General features: G+C 40.5%; 2 protein-coding genes and 1 non-coding gene across 4 annotated transcripts in view; all 3 read left to right on the forward strand.

The window, feature by feature from the left end:
• Positions 1–9,774, forward strand: part of LOC127660563 (AT-rich interactive domain-containing protein 4B-like) — a 109,328-nt gene extending 99,554 nt beyond the window's left edge. Inside the window, exons 21-24 of one of the 2 annotated variants that reach the window (XM_052150890.1) lie at positions 698–808; positions 1,722–1,913; positions 5,675–5,821; positions 6,064–9,774. In XM_052150890.1, the coding sequence (XP_052006850.1) occupies positions 698–808; positions 1,722–1,913; positions 5,675–5,821; positions 6,064–6,197 (584 nt within the window). In that variant the 3' untranslated portion in view covers positions 6,198–9,774. The remainder of the gene's footprint in view (positions 1–697; positions 809–1,721; positions 1,914–5,674; positions 5,822–6,063) is intronic. The other variant, XM_052150891.1, reaches the window with a different exon arrangement.
• A 9,328-nt stretch (positions 9,775–19,102) lies between these two features.
• LOC127660948 (mitochondrial import receptor subunit TOM20 homolog) lies at positions 19,103–22,848 on the forward strand. The gene is made up of 5 exons (XM_052151449.1): positions 19,103–19,606; positions 20,433–20,479; positions 21,525–21,606; positions 21,716–21,858; positions 22,121–22,848. The coding sequence occupies exons 1-5, from the start codon at positions 19,384–19,386 to the stop codon at positions 22,163–22,165; spliced, it is 540 nt and encodes a 179-aa protein (XP_052007409.1). The 5' UTR covers positions 19,103–19,383; the 3' UTR covers positions 22,166–22,848.
• LOC127661180 (small nucleolar RNA SNORA14) lies at positions 21,909–22,044 on the forward strand. Its single transcript, XR_007972743.1, has one exon. It is a non-coding gene; the product is annotated as a small nucleolar RNA SNORA14 (small nucleolar RNA).
• Positions 22,849–26,430: the final 3,582 nt, after the last annotated feature.

Raw genomic sequence — 26,430 nt, forward strand, 5'->3', positions numbered from 1 at the left:
AGTGCAGGGGCGTGTGCTTGCGATTGATTCAGCGAGAGTGAGGGCGGGGCCATGATTTCGCGGCTTTACTTCCTGCTCACTACTGCGCAAGTCTGGTCCCGAAATCGCAACTGCGCAGACTCAAGTCCCAAGATGTCAGCGCCATATCGGGACACTGGCGGCTTCAGTTCTCACCAATGGAAAAGAGCGAAGGGGCGTCGTCCATCTTTTTTTACAGTCTATGTGTATAACTAGTGTGGTAGAATCACTTTCATACCTGGTCTGAGTACAGATATATACGATCCTTCAATATCATGCCCGTGTAAATCCGGTAACCTTTCTATGATGTGTGCAAGGATACCAGAAAGAGACTACACTCACAGGAATTTCATCGGTTACACATAATCCTCCTAAAAAAGTAATCCCACGTCCAAAATAATTATATAGACAACTTTAACATTTAAAATAATAAGCATTTTAGCAAATTTATCTTATTTGCTTTTAAACCCTCCAGAACACTGGGCCCATTTACCATTATTATAATTACCTTACTGTAGTAGGATAAATTATCATCATTTTCTGCCACAAATGCTGTCGAGCTTAACCCTTAATATGCCTTTAAGTAAGAAACCCAGACTGACTTTAAGTTAAAAAGTTCCAAGTTGTCATGAAACAATGTATTTATCACATTTTCACTGAGTTTTCACCCATTGCGCAGCGTCATCCAGTCAGAAGCGGCACAAAGAGTCTCAAGGGGGCGGAGCTTCAAAGAAACACAAGCGCAGCCATAAAAGCCTGAGCTTACATCCCAAAAAGAACCGCAAACCAGGTAACAGAAGTGTACATCTGTTTAAAGAGCCCATGTAAGTAATGCTTTTTACATTTTTAGAGAAGTCAACAGACTGTTGCGAAGATTGAAGTTGCTGTGGAAACGTTCAGTCTTTGTAGTCCTTTTTGGATTGTTATTGGAACATATTTGAGTGTCTGTAAACATCCATTTCTTTCAGTTTTCATTTGAATATTGTTCAGACTGGCAGTGTAGCATTCATCTGGTAAATCCTGTGATGAAAAGCTGTTTCGAGACTTCAGTAATTAACACATTTGCTTTACAATGAGCGGTGCAATTGTTTATAAACTGTGCAGTTTGATTTAAAAGACTAACATCTGCCATGCTTCAAATAATGTTTATGTTCCCAGAAGATGCCAACACATTGATATATCATTTGTGCACAAGTTGTGGTTGAGATAATAACTTAAGACACTGATCAAACATTGATCTCAATGAAACGCATCTCTCATAATCAACAGGGAGGGTGAAAACTAATAACTTGCCAAGGTATCCCATTTGCCTCCAAATTATGCTGTGTTACTCTAAGGATGTTATGTCCAGTTTTAAAGGTCCGAACCAAAAGTCTTGGTCCACTTTTCATTCACATTGGTTTTTAGAACCCAGTCCATGAGTATTATAATATTTGAGTATAGTAATAATTTAATATCATTGTTTTTGTTTGTATTATTATACAATAATCATTTATTTCTTCTGAGTTTCTTCACTTTTAGGCGTTGCAAGATTGTCCATTTAAAGCAAACGCTTAAGTAAAATATAGAGTTATTTATATTTTCGTACCATGTATGTTTTCATTCTCGTATTGCCATGTTGAAGACGGTTCTGTAAATGTTAAGTGTTCTAGATAATCACCTGAATCACGTGATCTTTCTCTCTGTTCGTTTTTGCTCTGCAGCTCACAGCAGTGACAGTGAAGACCAGTCCATCAGCGAGAGCACTGCCAAATCTCCAACATCTAAGAGCAACAGCGACCTGAAGTCAGCCATCTCACACAAGTGCTCTGGACGAATGCCCCCTTCAGGCCACAAATATGAGCATTCCCACAGCAGAGAGCAGCACGGGAGGACCAAGAGAAGTTTTCAGATGTGTAAGTGCCATGTGGAAGTCAAAGCTGGACCATAAATGTATGTTCCTTAAAGCAGGACAAGGCGGTTTAATGATATATACTTTGCGATGGTAGAAATATGATATCTGTTTAGAGAAATGCGTAAATACAGAGCGGGACGTGTTCCAAACAAGTTGAAGAAGATCTTGTTATTAAGAGCCGTTGTTAAGCACAATGTAACGTGCAGTTTATTTGTTTACACTTCCCAAGGAGCATTGCAACTTGCCGTATCAATTCATTTTCAGTGTCTATCGGTTGTTTTACAGAAGCCTCAAATGTGGCTCATGCAATCACAATTTAGAGTCCGAACTGTTCTAATATAATTGTCTAATATTGGTTTTACTGATTTGAGACTTTTGTTTTTAACTCAACTAAGTATTGAATAGGTCAGCACAATTAATCGGGAAAAAAATCAAGATCACAATTACGGGTGATGACGTTATTTATCGTGAAAAGTGGCAATTATATAGTTCCCTTTAGGTATTCTCCTGTTGTGTCTTTTGAACTATAGGTGGCGCTGTTGATTGCAAAATGTTGATGATGCGTAACAATTCAAAGCAGACAAAAAGCATTGCTGAGACATAGTCTCACTTCCTATTTTACGTCAACCTTGTTAACTTTAAGTTGGCGTAACTTCTGAACAGTGGCACAAATCAAAATATTGTTTAGTCAGTTCTATGCAGCTCGGTCTGGAGATTATTTTGAGACCTTGTTTGGGCAAATCGGACAAAGTTTGAAGGATGTGAAACCTTTAAACTGTAAATGACATGATCCAAGATGGCGGTCACTGTAATTGGCGGATCCATAGGCGAATCCATAGTGCTGTTCAGCTGTGACGTCAATTTGTAGGGGAACCCAGAAGTCAAATTCACCATGGGTTCCTTTGGGTTTTTATAAAAGGTTTTTGACCTATGAGAAAAATAAGGTCTGTGGTAAACATTACCTGACAAAACATTCTCATATCTCAACATATATTACACACAGTCATACCTCAAACCTGAATTTTGAAGCCATTTTGAATTATATACTTTTTTAAATGCACGCCAGCTTTAAAATTCAGGTTTGAGGTATGATTGCGTGTATTGTATGTTATAGAACAAAACTTCAATGTTTCGTCAGGTAATGTTTACCACAGACCTTATTTTTCTCATAGTTCAAAAACCCCATTATAAAAACCCATAGAAAAAACCAGAGGGAATCCATGGCGAATTTAAATATGGTAAACTGTATTGAACTACGTTGAGAGTGCCACAGTTTTAATGGCTGCTGAAGGAATGATCAAATTAGCTAAAATATTTAATAAACAAAAGCCTATGGGGGGCCTGGGTATCTCAGCGAGTATTGATGCTGACTATCACCCCTGGAGTCGTGAGTTTGAATCCAGGGCGTGCTGAGTGACTCCAGCCAGGTCTCCTTAGCAACCAACTTGGCCCGGTTGCTAGGGAGGGTAGAGTCACTTGGGGTAACCTCGTCGTGATCATGATTAGTGGTTCTCTCAATGGGGCGTGTGGTGAGTTGTGTGTGGATCGTGGAGAGTAGCATGAACCTCCACATGCTGTGAGTCTCCGCGGTGACATGCACAATGAGTCACGTGATAAGATCCGCGGATTGACGGTCTCAGAAGTGGAGGCAACTGAGACTCGTCTTCCGCCACCCGGATAGAGGCGAGTAACCGCGCCACCACGAGGACATACTAAGTAGAAGGAATTGGGCATTCCAACATTGGGAATCAAAAATAAAATTAATAATAAACAAAAACCTATGAAGTATGTGGACATTTGTGAATGATGCGTGTGTAAATACTGTGGAAGTCTGCTGAGTTTTCCGTATGGCTGTTAGTAACAGTCGGAAAGATTGAGTGTGCAGTTTTATGTTTCACATGAACTCCGTTATAAGCTTGTTTTGGATGTTTAGCCATAAAGAATATGGCACGCAGTTGCTATACACACACACACACATACATATATATATACAGTGAGGAAAATAAGTATTTGAACACCCTGCTACTTTGCAAGTTCTCCCACTTAGAAATCATGGAGGGGTCTGAAATTGTCATCGTAGGTGCATGTCCACTGTGAGAGACATAATCTAAAAAAAAAAATCCAGAAATCACAACGTATGATTTTTTAACTATTTATTTGTATGATACAGCTGCAAATAAGTATTTGAACACCTGAGAAAATCAATGTTAATATTTGGTACAGTAGCCTTTGTTTGCAATTACAGAGGTCAAACGTTTCCTGTAGTTTTTCACCAGGTTTGCACACACTGCAGGAGGGATTTTGGCAAACTCCTCCACACAGATCTTCTCTAGATCAGTCAGGTTTCTGGGCTGTCGCTGAGAAACACGGAGTTTGAGCTCTCTCCAAAGATTCTCTATTGGGTTTAGGTCTGGAGACTGGCTAGGCCACGCCAGAACCTTGATATGCTTCTTTCAGAACCACTCCTTGGTTATCCTGGCTGTGTGCTTCGGGTCATTGTCATGTTGGAAGACCCAGCCTCGACCCATCTTCAATGCTCTAACTGAGGGAAGGAGGTTGTTCCCCAAAATCTCGCAATACATGGCCCCGGTCATCCTCTCCTTAATACAGTGCAGTCGCCCTGTCCCATGTGCAGAAAAACACCCCTAAAGCATGATGCTACCACCCCCATGCTTCACAGTAGGGATGGTGTTCTTGGGATGGTACTCATCATTCTTCTTCCTCCAAACACGGTTAGTGGAATTATGACCAAAAAGTTCTATTTTGGTCTCATCTGACCACATGACTTTCTCCCATGACTCCTCTGGATCATCCAAATGGTCATTGGCAAACTTAAGACGGGCCTTGACATGTGCTGGTTTAAGCAGGGGAACCTTCCGTGCCATGCATGATTTCAAACCATGACGCCTTAGTGTATTACCAACAGTAACCTTGGAAACGGTGGTCCCAGCTCTTTTCAGGTCATTGACCAGCTCCTCCCGTGTAGTTCTGGGCTGATTTCTCACCTTTCTTAGGATCATTGAGACCCCACGAGGTGAGATCTTGCATGGAGCCCCAGTCCGAGGGAGATTGACAGTCATGTTTAGCTTCTTCCATTTTCTAATGATTGCTCCAACAGTGGACCTTTTTTCACCAAGCTGCTTGGCAATTTCCCCGTAGCCCTTTCCAGCCTTGTGGAGGTGTACAATTTTGTCTCTAGTGTCTTTGGACAGCTCTTTGGTCTTGGCCATGTTAGTAGTTGGATTCTTACTGATTGTATGGGGTGGACAGGTGTCTTTATGCAGCTAACGACCTCAAACAGGTGCATCTAATTTAGGGTAATAAATGGAGTGGAGGTGGACATTTTAAAGGCAGACTAACAGGTCTTTGAGGGTCAGAATTCTAGCTGATAGACAGGTGTTCAAATACTTATTTGCAGCTGTATCATACAAATAAATATTTAAAAAATCATATATTGTGATTTCTGGATTTTTTTTTAGATTATGTCTCTCACAGTGGACATGCACCTACGATGACAATTTCAGACCCCTCCATGATTTCCAAGTGGGAGAACTTGCAAAATAGCAGGGTGTTCAAATACTTATTTTCCTCACTGTATATATATATATAAAATACAATATAACATACTTTGTGTGTGTGTGTGTGTGTGTGTGTGTGTGTGTGTGTGTGTGTGTGTGTGTGTGTGTGTGTGTGTGTGTGTGTGCGTGGGCGTGCTTATGCTATATATTTATGTGTGTGTGTGTGTCCCTCATGTTCATCTAGCTGACCTGGAAAAGATGAGCAGTCTGGAGCGGATAGCATTCCTTCAGGAGAAACTGCAGGACATCCGGAATCACTACCTCTCGCTCAAATCTGAGGTGGCCTCCATTGACAGGAGACGAAAGCGCATGAAGAAGAAAGAGAGAGAGAGTAAGTTATTGTACTCTTTAATAAATTGGTAGCTTCTCTGAACGAGTTGTAGTTGTTTATTTCAGCAGCACTAACATTTGATTTGTTTGATCTTTCATTAAGGAAAAGTTCACACCAAAAAATATAATGATTTACGTTATTTACTATCATTATTTAACCATGCTGATGTGGTAGACTATCCCTTTGACTAAACAAGGGTCCACTAAGGCCTGCTAACCATCGACACACTTCTGTCTTCGCAGGTGCGACAGCAGCATCGTCGTCATCCTCTTCACCGTCCTCATCCTCGCTGACGGCTGCTGTCATGCTGACGTTGGCCGACCCGACGGTTTCAGGCACTTCGCAAAACTCTGGGGTTTCCGTGGAGTGCAGGTGACACGAGTCGAATGCCATCCAGCTGCACAAGAGCACTTAACCAGCACCCGACCCGGCTCGGCCCGTCCCTGCACTATCGGAGCGAAAGACGGACACAAAAACGGGCCGCAAAAATGACCGAAACAATAGCCACCAGATGACAGCAACAAGCACTATTTTATATCGACAACTGTTTCCTTGGCAAGCTAATTGCACTCAAGTGCACTTTTTCCTGGATGGGGTGGGTCGGGTTTGACAGTAAGACTCTATTTTGATTTTTGGTATGGTATGATCATTAATTATGTCCATAATGATGAAATATTCGATCCTTTCATTTGAACATTAATTCAGCGAACTACAGTGATTGAACACTGTATTACATATTCAACTTTTAATGCAAGAAGACTTCACCCCTCCATCACAGTCGGTGTCCCCCTCATTGGTCCAAAAGTAGTTTGAGCAGGACAGTTGTTTATAAATGCTGAAATTCCCTGACAGCCATTTAACAGGTGAAAGTCAATAGATGCTACAGTGCCTTAAAGTTCAGCTCTTTGGGGCACGCGTGAGGAATGCTGGGAAAAGTCAGTGCAGGATAACGTGTAAGTGGAGGGGTCGATGTATGTTTCATAAGCTAATTTAATTCATTAAAATATCTTAAATGTACTGCACATAGAGTGAATCTCACAAAACCTCTCAAGAACAAATTTCACCCCAAAATCAAAAGAAAGAAATACAGAAATTACTTAAGAAACGCTTAAAAATTGAAGCCTTTAAAGACCATTAAGAGTTTTTGCATTGTGATATTATTTTCATGAAGGCGAAGCATACCTGGTTTTCTACGTGCTGGTACGTCCCGCACACAGTAAGTACGATGCGTGATGCATCACGGGATAGTATGCGCGGACTATGATGACACAATTTGCGCAGGACGTAGTTGCTTATACGGCAGAACGTGTCCGTATGGACTCACAGTCAAAAAAGTACAATGAGTGCGAGACGAAACAGCACGCTAAACATTACGTATACCCTATTCTTGACATTTAAACAGTTCTTAAATGCAAAAATCCTTATTTTTATTACTGTAATGTAAAAATAATAACGTTTAGTAATAATAATCCTGGTAGTGTTCTCACGAAACCTTTCAAGAAAATGTTCTGGTCATATTTAAGCCCAAATGAACAAAATAAATAAAGCCTATATTTAGATTTCTTTATTTTTATTTATTTATTTATTAGTTTTTTGCATTGTGACATTATTTAAAGAATATTGAAGCACATTTTAGTCCACAGTTATCATAACTGCAATGCATCCGGATGTTTTACTTTTACTCTTCCCGTTGTTTTCAATGATAATTCTCATTACCGTAACCGCATTACAACAAAAATAAAAAAGATGCTGTTTTTTTTATTAAAATGAGTTAAAATGAAAGGCAGTACCAAGAGAGCACTACTAGGATGGATAAATACTTAATTTAAATAGTCTAGCTTTTTTTTTTTTACATTGCGGAAATGGGAACTGGGAAGTAAAATGTCCATAACTGTAACGAAAATAAGGTCGCAATGTAAAAAAAATCGTAATGGCCCCAAAAATAGATTTTATTTCATCTCAAAACTGGCCATATTCCAAAAAAATTCTAAACAATTCATCGTAATTGTTTCTTTCGATTTTGACAGGCTTCGTGGGAATCACGACTGGAATATTGTAACAATGTGCGAAAAATGGTTGTAAATATAAGCTTAAATTTCTTTATATAGAATACATATGGGATGAAATGTGACCTGGACGTTTTATCGAGATTCACCCCACATTGTCGGTTCAAACAACGCCTTATGAATGTTAAATCCAAGATTTGTTCAGTGTCCTTTTTAATAATTTACGTAAGCCTTATGAGAGATATATTATCGCCCTTCATCTTCATTGTTACCTGCTTGATCCCACTACATTCTGGAAATGTATTTGTCTTTTTGAGGAAAGACTGAAGAAGGCATGAATGAGTGAATGAGTCAGGCCAAGGGCTATTGAGCGAATGTTTGCGTTCAGTATCTTTGGATTTGAAATGTATTATGATTGTTGACAATTTAAGAATTGATGAGTTTTTCTGGCAGCCAGGATTCTAAATGTATTTTACTACTGAATTATATCCAGACCCTGTGGGTGGGGTTTTAATTATTAAAGGAAAAGTTCACCTTAAAAACGGAAAACTCGCGCTCCAGTCATTCCAAACCCTTTAGCAGTTGTTGCCGTTTTTTTCCACCGGGAACACAATTTTACATTTTTGACAACTTTGATGGTGTCATTAGAGCTGCGTGAAGACTCTTAATGTTCTACAGAAATAAATAACATACGCATACCGGTTTGGAAAGACATGAGTGTGAGTAAATGATGACCGAATTGTTATTTTGGGGTGAACTATCCCTTTAAAGTGGCAGTATTGAGAAGTGCAATGTCAATACACAGCAGATTCGTCTGTAATCATGTGCAATGACTGAAACGGATCTGTTCTGTATGTAGCCTTTGTGTGTCTCTGTCTTCCTTCTTTCCATTTCTCCCTCGTCCTTCTTTTGCCATGCCATACATGTAGGATGTCAACTAAATAAAGCACTTCTATGCCACTGTGGGAAGTCCATTGTGCGACAGTTTATACTTGTAGTAATGGGCGGTTTGTGAAGTATTAAAAGAAACTAGGGCAATCTTGCCACAGATTGTTGTAAAAAACCAAGAAAAGCTAAGAAAACCAAGGAACATCATTCTGTATTTTATCACTATGATTTTCCATCTGTAATCATCACAATGTCGGTACATCTGCGGTGCTCTGTTTCCTTTTCCTTTGAAAATGTCAACGCTCTCATTTCTCAACCTTCATGGTTACGTGCACTCTGACCAGGGGAAAGGGTCGCGATGACGAAAATGTGCATCTATGATGAAACGTTCTATGTACCTGTACAATGCTGAAGACATACCCAGAGTTTCCTTTGTATAGACGCCCTTCTGTATCATAACCTGAAGGTCTTTACCGTTCGACACTTGTATGCCTTTGTTATACATTTGTATATTGAGAAGTGTGTTTTGAGTCAAGCTATTTAATATCTTGCACTGTTAATACCATGTATGTTTCTGTACAGTTTTACTGTTTTAACTGTAGTGTCTGTACATTTTTAAAGGCAAAAGCATGTCCATTTTCTTATATGTTCTTTTTGTGTGTTGTTCTAGCATATACTGTAGTAGCATTAGTTTTGATTCAGTTTTTCATACTTTTTGTTTCCTCCGCGTCTTTGTGTATTTCCGTTAAACTGTACTAGGCTTTATATATATATATATGTGTGGAATTTTCCAATCTGTACATGGACTGTAAAGTTTTATGGATCTTTACAAAAATGTTCTGATACGTTTGTAACGAAAGAGAGAGAGAGAGAAAGAGTGACAAAGCTTAACGGAAAGTTCTATCATATTTATTAGGCTCATCAGATGATGGACAGTGTGTAATTTATTGTACAAATGTAAGCAGAAAAGCCTTTGAAATAAATGCCATAGTTTGTGACCTCTAATGTCCAGTTTGGTGCGTATCGGAGATGACTGACGCTAATATGATTTACAATACGATGCAAAACATGATCTACTGTATTTTGTTGTCTTTGTGTGGGTAGGATTTCTGAAAATATCCCTAGAAGAATAGCGAAACACAAACCCCACTTGAGGGGATGTCATCAGAATAAATAAAGGAACTAAATAATGTCTAAATGCATATCGAATGGGCTTAAAGGTCGGGGGCCTGGTACTATACGCTGACTATCACACCTGGAGTCATGGGTTTGAATCCAGGGCATGCTGTGATTCCAGCCAGGTCTCCTAAGCAACCAAATTAGCCCGGTTGCCAGGGAGGGTAGAGTCACATGGGGTAACCTCCTCGTGGTCACGATGGGGCGTGTGGTGAGTTGTGTGTGGATCGTGGAGAGTAGCATTAGCCTCCACATGTTGTGAGTCTCCGCGGTGTCATGCACGACGAGTCACGTGATCAGATGCGCGGATTGACGGTCTCAGAAGCGGAGGCAACTGAGACTCGTCCTCCGCCACCTGGATTGAGTTGAGGACCTACTAACTAGTGGGAATTGGGCATTCCAAATTGGGAGAAAAGTGCTTAAAGGTCACTTTTAGGATTCTTGTTAATCTATAGTGATTATAATTAATCCTATAACGCTGTGTATCAAATATGATCTGCAACATTTGACGGCCCCTGTTTCACTCTGTCCAAGCTGTTTAAACAGATAACCTATGGTATGCAAGTTTCACATGTTTTGGGATAAATGACAGCATATTTTCATAAAGTAAAAGTGACTAATGATTATATTATTACTGATATTTTAAAATGAGTATTTGCTGAATATAAGCAACTTGTGCTTGGTTAAAATGTTGTATATTATTTTATTGGGAAAACCCCCCTTTGAAATGCACATATCAAATATGATACAACAGGCTTTTGAGGAGTATCTCTCAATCACCATTACATTACATTCATGCCCACCACAACAACAAAATCACAGAGCTTTGAATATTCTGATATATTAGATATATTATACTAATATTTCTGTGTGTTTTCATATATGCAGCCTGCTCTGTCATTACAAAGATCTCAGTATTTTCCATTACAAGCTATTATGATGTCATATTAGCATAAAATCCTGAGACCCAGCAAAAAAAGTTTTACAATTTCCTTTTTTTAAATGTCAACATAGTGTTTGGTGCATAAAATACATATGATAAAAATTGTTTATTGAAAACAAATGCACTTAATATCGTGTTAATACTGTAGAAAGACAGTGAGCGAAAATATATAGTTTCATATTAAATCTATTAGGCGCATGGGTGTAACGTAATTGAGTAAAAATACTTATTATAGTATTTTTATAATCAAGTATTATACTTCAGTATTATTTTTGGGTGGATTTGTACTTTACTCAAGTGCAATTTAAACAGAATACTTGTATTTTACTTAATTACATTTCCAAAGAAAAAATAGGACTTTTTACTCCTTACAATTTTATTTAAACTTGAAAAGTACTCATTGCATTTTTGCCGCCTTTTCACTGCATCCGACAAACGACAGACCAGAGGTCAGTAATTGCCGCATAAAATAAAGTGTTGCATGGTGGCTGTGTGGAGTTTCGACTATCTGTAAAGTTGGAATTTAACAGAATCTGAATAAATATTAATTATGAATGCTATTGAATAAATATTAATAATGAATGCAAGGTTGGGTAGTAAACCTCAGAAAACAATTTGCTTAACCAACAACATATCTAACTTTCTTCAAAGCTTAATTTGAATGTTTTTAATCTTTCTCTACATCTCAAGGGGTTGGGTGCTCTGACTGCACAATTCGTGAGTGGCTTCTCCCATGCAATGATTATTCTGTGACTGTGGCACCATTTTTGCTAAATAACATTATGTGGTTTATTACATGTCTCTGGGCAGTCCTGAAGTGAAATGTCCACTGTGTGGCGCTAAAAGCGAGTGAAATGTCCCCGAACAAGTTAATGTACAATCGAGATTTAAATTAACAAAACCTACCTCCCTACCCTAAACCTAAACCTAACCGATAGTGTCATTAAAAACAAATATGTCATAAAAAAAACACAATTTCTGACGCAACCACCTCATTTTAACTTGTGGACTCGAGTGCTCTTCAGGACTCGTATCCCGGTCCTTTTTATTGCATATGAAACACTATCAGTTGAGCAACCACGCGATTTGATCACACTTAAACAAGCGTGTAAATGTAGTTGGTTATGTAATGCAAACGTTAAAATGAGTCATGGACTATAATAAAAGTGTTTAGATGTCATAAGAACATAAGAGAGCATTGTGTGATATGTCGTTTTACTCGTGATATGAGTGAAAGAGGATAAAAGTTGTTGTTTTAGTGTTCATTTCACCAGGAAATTGCCGTGTTACGTACAACAGGCCACATAAAAATCATTTTGCGAACATGTAGTTATTGTAACATGACCATAATGTGAATGCCACTGTGGGAGAAATATGACAGTCATCGGAGAGATTAAAGATCTCCTCTCTTGATTTCATTCTAGCAAGAAGAAAAGTTACTTTTTACCTTATTAATACTTAAGTACAATTTAATGTGAATACTTTTTTACTTTCACTCAAGTATGTTTTTGGCTAGATACTTTGATTTTTAATTGAAAAAACATTTCACTAGGTATCCATACTTTCACTTAAGTATAATTTCGGAGTACTTTTTGCACCCCTGATTAAGAAGAATCCGTATAACAGGCCCTGTTTATCTTCATTTTTAATAGAAGTACGGTCCCAAATCAGTAAAGTGGCCCACTCATACTGTAGGTGTCACGGTTCATCGATCCATGTGTTCATTCCGTCATCTGTTGGTGTGTTTATAGGTGTGTGGGTGTGTGTGTGTAGTGCTCGTTTGTTGCTTAGCACCAGCTGATTACTCCACTGCCGTCAGCTGCTACTAATCACTACTGCTTGTTAGCTGCCTTTATCTAGCTGGTAATTGTCATGCATGGTGTCGGTTCGTTATTCATGTTTGTATTCTGTTACCCAGTTCCTGTATCCTTGTTCCTTGTGGGTGCCACCCTCACCTCCAGTCTTCTGTGGGATCGTCTGGGAGATTGGATCCTGACGCTGACTTGTGTTCGCGCTATATTCCAGTCCTGTCTACCTCTTTTCTAGATTGTTACTTCTAGGTCGCCCGCCTGTAACGCGGCGTTTTGAGTTTCTCCCTGTGCTATCCGTCTCTAATAAACTGTTCACTTGCACTTGGACTCGTGACTCATCATTGTGACAGAACGAACCGACCCAAGATGAATCCAGCAAGTGTGACCGAATTGACAGAGATTCTATCTAGGAGTGAGGCTCGTATGCAACAACAGGAGGAACAGGCGGTGGCCACGGGTCGTGCTATACAGGCGTTGGTAACCCAGGTCTCCGAATTAACCACTCAGTTGCAACAGCTAAGGACCGAGACGGCTTCAGTGCGAGGTCAAGCGACTACAAGCCCACCTGTTTCGGTCGCGCAGACCATTCGAGCTACTGAACCACGTCTTCCACCTCCAGCGTTTTATTCCGGTGAGCCTCAATTATGTCGTTCATTTCTGGAGAAGTGTTCACTGCACATCTCTCTTCAACCTTCATCATTCCCCACTGAGGAATCTAAAGTGGCTTTTGTCATCACACTTTTATCGGGGAGAGCCGCGACTTGGGGAACTACGGTGTGGGAACAGCGACTTCCTTGTTGTGACTCTTTTGATAGCTTTTCACACGAGCTCAGAAAGGTCTTTGATCGCGCAGCCTCCGGTAGAGACGCAGCGCGCATTCTCGCGGAGTTGCGCCAAGGAGATCGTCCAGTCACAGACTATTCGATTGAGTTCCGCACCTTGGCTGCGGAGTGTGGCTGGAATTTGGAGGCTCAATGGGACATGTTTTTACACGGACTCTCTGAGCACATCAAGGATGAAATCTATGCCATGGAGTTACCCACGGGGGTGGATAAACTCATCGACCTAGCCATTCTGGTGGACTCGCGACTACGCCGACGGGGACCGCGAACACAGCGAGGTTGGCCGGTCGCTGCACAGGCTAACGTATCTTTTCCTGCTGTGGAAACTGCAGAGTCTTTTTCAGGTCCTGAGCCTATGCAGATGGGCAGATCTCGTCTATCGCAAAGGGAGAAGCAGAGAAGGAGAGAGAAAGGATTGTGTTTATATTGTGGAGCCGTTGGCCACATTGCTCTCCAATGTCCGGTAAAAGCCAGCACCTGCCAGTAGGTAAGAGGTTACTGACGGGTGGATTTATTTTGACTAAATCCTCTTTTTCTGCCACTCATCTCACTGTCAGTTTAAAACTTTCTGCTCAGAGCGTTGACTGTGAGGCTTTGATAGACTCGGGGGCAGAGGGAAATTTTTTAGACTTTAACTTCGCTCAGAGACTCATGATACCTGTGGTGACACTCCCTCAACCCATTTCTGTAGTAGCACTTAACGGCCAACTGTTACCCACTCCACGGCCTTAGTGAGACTCGTTACCTCTGGTAACCATTCTGAGGAGATCGAGTTCCTTTTAATCCACTCCCCTTCTGCTCCTGTGGTACTTGGCCATCCCTGGCTGGCACTCCATAACCCGCATATTAATTGGTGCAGGAATTCTGTTTTGTCTTGGAGTGAATATTGTCATGCTTCTTGTTTAATGTCTGCGTGTTCTCCAGTGTCTTGTGTTGTGTTTCAGGATGAACACGTGGATCTATCTAACGTGCCACGTGAGTATCTTGACCTGAAGGAAGTGTTCAGTAAGTCTCGGGCTGCTTCTCTCCCTCCGCATCGTCCCTATGACTGTGCCATTGATTTACTGACAGGTATGTCTCCGCCGAAAGGCAAGTTATACTCACTTTCCGCTCCGGAAAGGGAGGCCATGGAGAAATATATTTCTGATTCTCTAGCCTCTGGGTTCATCCGCCCCTCCTCTTCTCCAGCGGGGGCAGGGTTCTTTTTTGTGGGCAAGAAGGATGGCTCTCTGCGACCTTGTATTGACTACCGAGGGTTGAACAACATCACGGTAAGGAATACTTATCCTTTGCCGTTGATGTCTTCGGCCTTCGAGAGGTTGCAGGGAGCATCCATCTTCACAAAATTGGATTTACGCAATGCTTATCATTTGGTCCGCATAAGGAAGGGGGATGAATGGAAAACTGCTTTTAACACCCCCAGGGGACACTTTGAATATTTGGTCATGCCGTTCGGCCTGTCTAACTCCCCTGCGGTTTTCCAGGCACTCGTGAATGACGTGCTGAGAGATATGGTAGATCAGTTCATATATGTCTACCTGGATGACATACTGATATTTTCTTCTTCTCTCCAAGAATACGTTCAGCACGTCAGGCGAGTGCTCCAGAGACTGTTAGAGAATGGGCTTTTTGTCAAGGCGGAGAAATGTTCGTTCCATGCCCAGTCGGTTCCATTTCTGGGTTATATCATCTCCTCCGAGGGGGTGCGCATGGATCCCGACAAGGTTAAGGCTGTGGTGGATTGGCCAACTCCAGATTCCCGTAAGGCCCTACAGAGGTTTCTGGGGTTCGCCAATTTTTACCGGCGTTTCATTCGCAATTTCAGCCAACTAGCCGCTCCTCTGACTGCCTTGACCTCTTCCCAGGCGACGTTCAGGTGGTCTGGTGTAGCTGAAGCTGCATTTACCAACCTCAAGAGCCGCTTCGTTTCAGCTCCCATTCTTATAGCCCCTGATCCTTCACGTCAGTTTGTGGTGGAGGTCGACGCCTCAGAGGTGGGGGTAGGAACGGTTCTTTCCCAGCGCCGTCTTTCCCCCCCTTTATTGTCTGGACTGATCATAAGAACCTTGAGTATATCAGATCAGCTAAACGACTCAACTCCAGGCAGGCTCGGTAGGGACTTTTTTTCGGTCGTTTCGAGTTTTCCTTGTCGTATCGTCCGGGCTCCAAAAACATCAAGCCTGATGCTTTGTCTCGTATTTTTGATCGTTCCGTTCGCCCGTCTACTCCCGAGTGCATTTTTCCTGAGAGACTCATTGTCTCCACACTCGTTTGGGAGGTAGAGGCGAAGGTCCGTGCGGCCTTAGAAGGGGTAACGCCTCCGCCCGATTGTCCACCGAGTCGCTTATTTGTACCGGAGGGGTCAAGGTCCGACGTAATCCGGTGGGGTCATTGTTCCACTATAGCATGTCACCCAGGAGCTAATCGCACCAGTTTTTTGGTCAGGCAACGATTCTGGTGGCCCTCTATGGCTCGCGACATTCAGAGTTTTGTATTGGCATGTTCGGTCTGTGCTCATGGTAAGACTTCCAATCGCCCACCGGATGGGTTACTCCAACCGCTGGCTGTCCCTTCTAGACCCTGGTCCCACATCGCGCTAGATTTTGTCACTGCCCTCCCGCCCTCCCAGGGCAATTCGGTCGTTTTGACCGTAGTGGACCGATTCTCGAAGGCGGCCCATTTCATTCCCTTGCCTAAATTACTGTCTGCCAAGGAGACAGCGGTTGCTGTTGTAGATCACGTCTTTCGATTACATGGCCTCCCGATGGACGTGGTCTCTGACAGGGGTCCCCAATTTATTTCCAAATTTTGGAGAGAGTTTTGTCGTTTATTGGGGGCGAGTGTCAGTCTTTCTTCTGGGTTTCACCCTCAGAGCAACGGGCAGACCGAGCGTGCCAACCAAGACTTAGAGAGAGTGTTGCGATGTTTGGTTTCTCAAAATCCTTCCTCCTGGAGCCAGAAGCTCTCATGGGTGGAGTACGCACATAACTCGTTACCAGTGTCATCCACGGGCCTATCTCCATTTGAGGGTAGCGTAGGGTACCAGCCACCTATTTTTCCCAGTCTGGAATCCGAAGTCGCGGTCCCCTCTGCTCACGCCTTCGTCCAGAGGTGCCACCGCACATGGACCAGAGCCCACGAGACTCTGCTCCAGGTGAGGGCGCGCACTAAGGCCAAGGCCGATCGCCACCGGTCAAAGCCTCCCGTGTACGTTGTGGGTCAAAAGGTGTGGCTTTCTACTAAGAATATTCCGCTCCGTTCCGTGTCTAATAAACTTGCTCCTAAATTTATCGGCCCGTTCACTGTCACCAAGATCATTAGTCCGGTGACAGTCCGTCTCAAACTTCCTCCAGCGTACAGGAGAATTCACCCCGCCTTTCATGTCTCCAAATTGAAACCGGTTTTTCGGTCTAACCTTAATCCGCCGATGCCGGTTCCCCCACCGCCGCGACTCGTAGACGGGGAGCCTACATATTCGGTTAATCGTATTCTGGACTCTAGACGGAGGGGACGCGGATTCCAGTACTTGGTGGACTGGGAGGGTTACGGTCCGGAGGAGAGGAGTTGGGTTCCTGCTAGGGACATACTGGATCACTCCCTTATCGAGGATTACAATCGTCAGGTAGGCTCTCCTGGGAGTGCCAGGAGGCACTCTTAGGGGAGGGGGTACTGTCACGGTTCATCGATCCATGTGTTCATTCCGTCATCTGTTGGTGTGTTTATAGGTGTGTGGGTGTGTGTGTGTAGTGCTCGTTTGTTGCTTAGCACCAGCTGATTACTCCACTGCCGTCAGCTGCTACTAATCACTACTGCTTGTTAGCTGCCTTTATCTAGCTGGTAATTGTCATGCATGGTGTCGGTTCGTTATTCATGTTTGTATTCTGTTACCCAGTTCCTGTATCCTTGTTCCTTGTGGGTGCCACCCGTTTGCTCCTCACCTCCAGTCTTCTGTGGGATCGTCTGGGAGATTGGATCCTGACGCTGACTTGTGTTCGCGCTATATTCCAGTCCTGTCTACCTCTTTTCTAGATTGTTACTTCTAGGTCGCCCGCCTGTAACGCGGCGTTTTGAGTTTCTCCCTGTGCTATCCGTCTCTAATAAACTGTTCACTTGCACTTGGACTCGTGACTCATCATTGTGACAGTAGGTACCATCAGAATATTATAAAAATTAGGTCTTATTTAAATTAAGTTAATTTAGTTAGATTTCTCCTACCATTTTGAAGCCAAACAAAATTGAAAATTTCAAAAAGTTCCAGATTTACAATGTAAACATTAAATGCAGTTTAGTAATTCTGTAAATTAGTAATTAATTGCAATTATATTACCAACCAACTTTGCGCTTGCGGGTGAGCTTGGTACCTCAGCCACCACTGAAAACCATTTTTGGACTTCAAACCCAAATGCCAAAGTGTATGGGTGTTTTGAAATTGTGAATGTAGGTAAACTGGCATAAGTGAGCCTATATATATATTTATAGATTTATTTTCTATATAAATGTTCAATAAGATCAAACAATGTATGCATACAATTACTGAGTGAGTCATAAAGACAAATACAGGTGAAGCAAGAAAAAAATATGTATTAAACCAACCAAAATGTACACATAAATAAGATAAAAATAAATATATTTTTTACCTATAAAAGATGTATGAAGTCAGGGGTCTGGAAAGTTCTAATTTCAGCATATAAGAAAGGATATACAATTTGTATTGAATAACGCATATTAACGCAAACGCATATTTTACGCATTTATTGCTAAAACTGTGGAAGATGTGATTAGGGGCAACCATAGGTACAGGTATGGGGCCACCTGGGCTTGAACGATAACATGCATGTTTATTAATGCCAATTCAGCCTAATATCCAAAGTTGGCAACCCTGCACTAAAATCATGTGAACACACACATTATTTACAGATTGGCCCCATTAACATCCATTGTAAGTGTCTTAATGTAACAGATTTATTTTTTTTTTTTTAAGAAAAGCAGGGACGAGTCAAAACTAATTTGTTGTGGTAATCAACATTATGCCAAAAATGCTGTCGACTGAGCTTAACTCGTATTGAACCTAATATTCCTTGAGCTAAAGAAACCGTTATTGATGGATTAAGTAAAAATGCACCTGCTACAGTAAGTAACTGGGTAACTAGGTCGAATTATTTTATTTATCTTTACTGGTTACAGTCCAATATAGATTTTTTTTTCAATGGTATGTATGTAATAAAAGCTTTATTGTTTGTTATTAGTTTACCTCTCTGACCTTGTCACTCGTTCAGGCGATCCTTTTACGCTTTATTCGCGCCTTTTCTGTTGCATGCTGACCGGTTTAAAAGAGCAGGAATAACTGTCCACGCTCGAAATGACCACTGTTTTCCCGCCACATTTTCTTAGGTGATTTGAGGTAAAATAATTAACAAATTAACTTAAACTTTTAATATATATATATATATATATATTATTATTCATTTTTTTCCATATGTGGTGTCCTTCATGTTGTATTGTAAATGATTAAGTAATGAGGTACAAGAAGCGATAGGCTACTATATTGTAATAGGGCGTAGTTAGGCCAAAACAGACTGCATAATACAAATATTAAGGACACCATTTTCATTCAAACTTTTTCTGCTAGATATTACCTGACATAACCATATAAGGTAACAATATAACAGAAATATAACTGGTGAACATGTCGCGTCATAACTGATTTAGTGTAATTTATTCGTTTATAAAACCTCTGTGCAGCATTTAGTCAATAAGTAGATGTTGTTTTGGAATGTACACTATAAATTAATTTGATATGTGACGTTTTTAAATAAACTTGACTTAGAAATATTTAACTATTATTTCATTTGACAAATATTAATTCGTATTTGTTTTTATCTTTCAGGCATTTGCAATGAACAGTCTCACGGTGCCTTCGTCACTCGCAGAGGGGTCCTTCCATTGCTCTGTGGTGCGGCCACGTGGATCAGATTCAAGAAGACTCGCCGCTCCGATGATGGGCAGCAAATCAAGCGCGATCGCGGCGGGCGTGTGTGGGACGCTGATCATCGGGTACTGTATCTATTTCGACAGAAAACGACGAAGCGATCCTAATTTCAAAACGAGACTGCGTGAACGTGAGTCATGTGGTTGGAGGATAGTAAATAGGGCCCCAGACATCTGGTTAATATAAAACCGATTAGCTGTATACATCGAGCTAGGGTTAGCCATGCTGGTATTTAGGTTGCGCATGCTGTGCTATTACTAGAAGGGCAGTTACTTTGGTTTTTGATTTCGGATGGTGATTTCTGTTCTTTTTGGAGTAATTGGTCTGTCATTTGGGGGGTATGAGATATACATCTCACCAGATGAACATATATCACCATGTTAGAGATTTTTTCCAATAACCAATAGTATCCAAAAGCTACTGTCGGCACCGATTAATCGGTAAAACCCGATATAATGGTGTACCGCTAATATATATATATATATATATATATATGTGTGTGTGTGTATAAATATTGATGTTTAATGATAAGCCAAAATGTTACATTTAAAAAGAATAACATTTCAAAACAGAATTTATTTACTGCTCTTTGTATATATAAATATTAATAAAAGATAATTCAGTAGTTGTTTGAACATTTATTTACTTTTCTGAAAATGTGCACGTGGGGCTCCTCTTGGATGCCTCAAATGAGGAATCAGTTGATATGCTAATTCCCGAGTTGGTCACTTGTTTACTGGTACCCAATAAATGTAGGATATAGTCATCCAGGTTGCTTTAGTACCTTAATGTATGTGCCTCTTTACAGAGACACTTTTAAAACAATTGTGCCTCAGTCATGTTAGAGCGAGCGGTTAAAACAATATTATTGGCTAAATCGATTAATAATCAACTAGGGCTACTATCTTGGGTTTTGGGTGTGCATTTTAATATTGTGTTTTCTCTCTCTTTTGCAGGAAGAAGGTCACAGAAAGCTGCTCAAGATGAATCTGGACTTGCTCGGGTACATCAAAATTTTCTGTTTGCGCTGTTCTTATTATTTTAAAGGGGTAGTTCACCTAGTGGATTGAAACGCGCAACGATTCGTACTCGCAGCATACAAGTAGTCTGTATGACTCCAGTGGTGTAATCCATGTCTTCTGAAGTGATATGATTGGTGTGGGTGAGAAACACATCAATATTTAAGTCATTTTTCACTATAAATCTCCACTTTCACTTTCTCTTTTTGTTGATTTGCATTATTCTGGTATATCGCCACCTAATGGACAGGGAGGAGAATTTATAGTAAACAAGGACTTGAATATTGAAGCTCCAAAAAGCACATAAAGGCAGCATAAAAGTTGTCTGTATGACTCCAGTGGTGTAATCCATGTCTTCTGAAGTGATATGATAGGTGTGGGTGAGAAACACATCAATATTTAAGTCCTTTTGTTACTATAAATCTCCATTTTCACTTTCTTTTTTGTTGATTTCATTGATTTGCATTCTTCTGGCATATCGCCACCTAATAGAGAGGGAGGAGAATTCATAGTAAACAAGGACTTGAATATTGAAGCTCCAAAAAGCACATAAAGGCAGCATAAAAGTTGTCTGTATGACTCCGTTGGTGTAATCCATGTCTTCTGAAGTGATATGATAGGTGTGGGTGAGAAACACATCAATATCTAAGTCCTTTTGTTACTATAAATCTCCACTTTCACTTTCTTTTTGTTGATTTGCATTCTTCTGGCATATTGCCACCTAATGGGCAGGGAGGAGAATTCATAGTAAACAAGGACTTGCGTATTAATCTGTTTCTCACCCACACCTTAATAGATCTTTCCACCATTCACTTGCATTGTATGAACCTACAGAGCTGAAATATTCTTCTAAAAATCTGCATTTGTGTTCAGTATAAGAAAGTAAATCATACACATCTGGGATGGCATGAGGGTGAGTGAATAATGAGAGAAATTACATTTTTGATTGAACTACCCCTTTAAATATATCTGAAATTGAATCCTGTAATTAAAAGTGAACATGAAATCTAATGAGTATTTCTCTGTCAGCTACCAGATCTTAAAGATGCAGGAGCTGTCCAGAAATTCTTCCTTGATGAGATTCAGCTGGGAGAGGAGCTGCTGGCACAGGGTGAGATGCCCGTCTGTGTTGAAAATGAACGGGTTACCAGTCCAGATAATTGTCTGTTATATAGTAGTAAATGTCAAATGGTTCAAATCTATACTTCTTTTTTCCACAGGAGACAATGAGAAGGGTGTGGACCACCTGACCAATGCCATCGCTGTATGTGACCAGCCCCAGCAGCTTCTACAGGTGCTCCAGCAAACCTTACCACCTCCGGTCTTCCAGATGGTACTTGCCAACCTGCCGTCGATCAGCCAGGTGAGGACACAACATGTGCACATTTCCTTTAAATTTCGGTGTACCGTTCTATGCATTCTTTTAAACCCCCCGGGTAGCTGCTCATAGCTATTTCGGGATAAGAAAGAATGCGAGAGAAACCAAGAACTAACCAAAGTTAAGGGTCTTCCTGCAGTGACCTTTGGCTATTTCACCTCTTGAACATTAAAAATGGTCTTGTTGCTCTCTTCTCAGTCCTTGTTGTTAATGAACACTAATACATCTTAATTTTCCCTCTTTATAGCACCTATTAAGTGCTCCGAGCCTGGAGGAAGATGATGTTGAGTAAAGATCTATAGTGGGCTCGGCAGTGGACCTACTGTACAGAGACTCCTTCAGTGTGTCTCGTTTGTCTTATGTTTATTATTCCCGTTCCTGTGTCAGTTCGATCAACAATACTGACCACTGCACTTTTGGTTTCCTGATTGTTTGAGTTGCACAATTATAGTTTATGTAGAGTGGGTGAATGTTCATTTTATTCTATTTCCAGGCATGATAACGTCACGACAGATCTCAAGTGAAACACTCAATTTTCTTTGTAAGATTAAGGTGTTTCTGGACACTGATAGCTTTTTTTATTTAATATATATATATTACTCCCTAAACTGTTGACTACTGATAACATGCACTCAGCAAATGCCAGTTTATATATTATGTGTACATAAGCAAATGTTTTAAGGACATTCTATAGGTTAATTTTGTCTTATGTTCTTGTTTGCATGACAGACGTTCTTGTTGCGAGTGCAAAATAAAAACATTTGCATTTTTGTATGATCCATACTAAAAACCACAAAGGAACTGTCCTTTTTTGTATTCAATAAATACAATTTAATTAACTGTATTCTATTTTTTTTTTAACATTTCAAATGCTGTTTTACTGACATGGCGTAGTACTTCCGCTAGGGGGCAGCACCAACACACTAAAAAGCTTTTTTTTTTTTTTTTTTTGATAATGCAGAAATAAAGAACTTAAACCCATCCAAGTATTCTTTATATGTGGCTCCAAATTGAACTTTTAATATGGTTAAAGGACCTGGAAGGAGACTTGGTTTTAGCGTGTAAATGTAAAGCATTTGTTGGCCATTAAAAATCATTAAAAGGTGTGTGAAAGTTTTATTAAAATGCCTACACGTGAAAACACAAAGCACATTCTGTAGGCAGTTAAAAAAGGGTAAAACAAGATTAAAGGGATCATTCACCCAAAAATGAAAATTCTCATTTACCCGCCCTCGTGCCATCCAAGATGTGTATTAATTTCTTCAGCTCTGTTGGTCCATACAATGCAAGTGAATGGTGACCAGAACTTTGAAGCTAAAAAAAAAAGCATAAAGGCAGCATAAAAGTATGGTTCCAGTGGTTTAATCCATGTCTTCTGTTGAAATATGATAGGTGTGGCTTTGAAACATCAATATTAAAGTCCTTTTTACTATAAATCTCCACTTTCACTTTCTCTGTTTTTGGTGATTTGCATTCTTCGTGCATATCGCCACCTACTGGGCAGGAAGGAGAATTTATATTTCAAAAAGGACTTAAATATTGATGTGTTTCTCACCCACACCTATCATATCACTTCTGAAGACATGGATTAAACCACAGGAGTCTTAAGGATTACTTTTATGCTGCCTTTATGTGCTTTTTGGTCCTTCAAAGTTCTGGCCAACATTCACTTGCGTTGAAGCTACATACATTGTATGGAGCTACAGAGCTGAGATATTCTTCTAAGTAACTTAATTTGTGTTCTGTACAACAAAGAAAGGCATACGTATCTGGGGTGGCATGAGGGTGAGAAAATGATGAGAGAATTAAACATTTTTTGGGTGAACTGTTTCTTTAAATGTCGCTCTCATATTTGGTTTAAGGTAAACACAAATCGTTGGATATGATAATTCCCCACTCTAACACTGGATGTAAAATCTGACAGTGTCTTAAACTGTCTGTGGTAAGAAGGTCAGGTCTGGTGGAAGTTGGATGTGGCTGACCTGTATTTTGGGTTGGAAGCCACCGTATAAATGTGGACTTTGGCACTTGTGGGTAATTAAACTTCAATGTAAGAAACCAGCAGAAAGAACTGGGGGGAAAAAAATCCACTTTTTGTTCTCTCCGTCCAACTACAGTTCAGATTTACCAGGAATGGTGTTGTCAACAGACTTACAAATGTAGACTGCCAATGGATTTGTCTCTGCGGTGATCTTTGTGGTTCAAATGGAGGCTGACTGTTCAGTTGGCATTCATCAGAATCGTTAACCCTTAAAGGCGATTTTAGCCTTTCTACTTCCAGCCAGACAAGTGTTTTAAGGCCGACATCATGCAGAAACGGTTGTTAAACAACAGCAGCAGCAGCATCAAAACAGCGCCCTCAGCTGACAGCTGTTATGAACAACATGACATACAAATGGCATTATGCCTCAATAATTCGCTGCAACTACAATACTGTGAGAATATGCAAAATGATTGACGGGTCGAAAGCGTCAGGGACCGCAGACACATTTTTGAGATATCTCGTGACACTTATTTCAGTAATATCTTTCAGGGAGTAGGAACATTTTTTGCATGGATTTTTACATGAAAAAATAGTTACTGTACCTTTAAATGCATGCCTCGGGTCTTTAGTGACCTGGGACCTCATTCCACTCCCTGTACCTCATCCATTGGTTTGGAGTTATGCCCACACCTCTTCTGTATGCCTCAACATTTCTATTTAGTGTAACGACAAAAAAATGACAAAATTGCAAAAAAATAAATATATATATATAATGTTTTTATTATATATAGCTGCATGATTACCCAAAGTAAAAGTGCCGTATGCGTGTGCACATACATATTTTACATGCTGTTTGTTACTCAAGGTGGCGCTGATGATTCAGTGATTAACTTGACTTACATTTGACATTTAAGAAGCAACGTGGAAGTAAACTATAGCAAGTACAACACGTGAACAGTGTGATTTGGCTATCATTCGGGTGCATGACTGAAATAATTAAAATTGTGCTTTTGTTTAGACACAAAAAGTGCCTGAGATATCTTCTGTGTAGATAATGTGTTACGTGTAGCTCAATATATGTGTCATGAAATTTAATTGTGAAGTAATGAATCCTGTTGTAGGTTTTCTTAATATCTTGAACATGTTAAGATAGTTTGACACTATCTGGGCCTTCTGTAGGGACATTTGTGATGGATATACGTGCCAGGTTACTAAAGTTTTTGGGAGAAACACCCATGCATTTAAGGGTTAAACGCAAAATAACTTTTAATGAAGCCACGCTCCAAAAAGGGTTAGAAATTGGACGGTGTCGCATCGAGATTCTGTCATCACTTACTCACCCTCGTGTGGTTCCAAACCTGTATGACAATGTTTCTGACGAATGTGTTCAGCCTCTTAAATCTTTATGAAACACACCAGTCAGAGATCTTTTTATGAGCACAGTAGAGGAAAGGGTTTGGCTGCTTTGGAAGCGTTCCTGCTGGAGGGCTAATTATATTTATCCCGGTCTGCAGCTGCTTTCTTTTTTACTCATTTTTACTGTGTTTGGAAGGTGTAGTCTGGTGTTCGGTGCTGCCAAGAGACAGGAACTGGAAAATACCTCACTAAAAGGGAGGATAAAATATGAATACGTTTCTGGAGCCAAGAACCATCGAATAAAACCTAAATGACAGACGGTGTATTTTCCATGAACTCATGCACTCGTTCCAGAACTGCTACACGCTTTCTTTTATAAGATGGGAAAAACAGGCTAAGAGGCAAACTGCTGATTTTGGTCTTAAAGGTACAGTCAGTCATTTTTTGCATATACTGCGAACAAATAGTTTATTCAATCTTGTATTCATTTAATAAATTATCACTGATAACAGCAAACCTCAAAATGTGTTGGCAACTGTATCTGTAACTGATATGTCATGTGAACAATCGGTCTGTAATGACACGGATTTAAGTCTCATGAGCCTTTTATATATGAATTTAAATATGGACATGACAAAAGTACCGAATGACTTGTGAGTCAGAGTAACCGGCTCATAAGAGTCATTCGTTCTTGAATCGAACTACGCTGGTTGCAGCACGTGTTTGTGATTCACTAAAAAGAACTGGTTCATAAGAGTCATTCGTTCGGGAATCAGACTACACATGCTGTGCTGTATGATTGTGATTCACTAAAAAGAACCGGTTCATAAGAGTCATTCGTTCGGGAATCAGACTACACATGCTGTGCTGTATGATTGTGATTCACTAAAAAGAACTGGTTCATAAGAGTCATTCGTTCGGGAATCAGACTACACATGCTGTGCTGTATGATTGTGATTCACTAAAAAGAACCGGTTCATAAGAGTCAGTTGTTCGGGAATGGGACTACACTGTTTGCGCTATAAGTTTGTGATTCACTAAAAAGAACTGGTTCATAAGAGTCATTCATTCGGGAATGGGACTACACATGCTGTGCTGTATGATTGTGATTCACTAAAAAGAACCGGTTCATAAGAGTCATTCTTTCAGGAATCGGATTATGCTGGTTGCAGCATGTGTTTGTGATTCACTAAAAAGAACCGGTTCATAAGAGTCAT

Source organism: Xyrauchen texanus, chromosome 20 (genome assembly GCF_025860055.1).
Source record: "Xyrauchen texanus isolate HMW12.3.18 chromosome 20, RBS_HiC_50CHRs, whole genome shotgun sequence".
NCBI lineage: Eukaryota > Metazoa > Chordata > Actinopteri > Cypriniformes > Catostomidae > Xyrauchen > Xyrauchen texanus.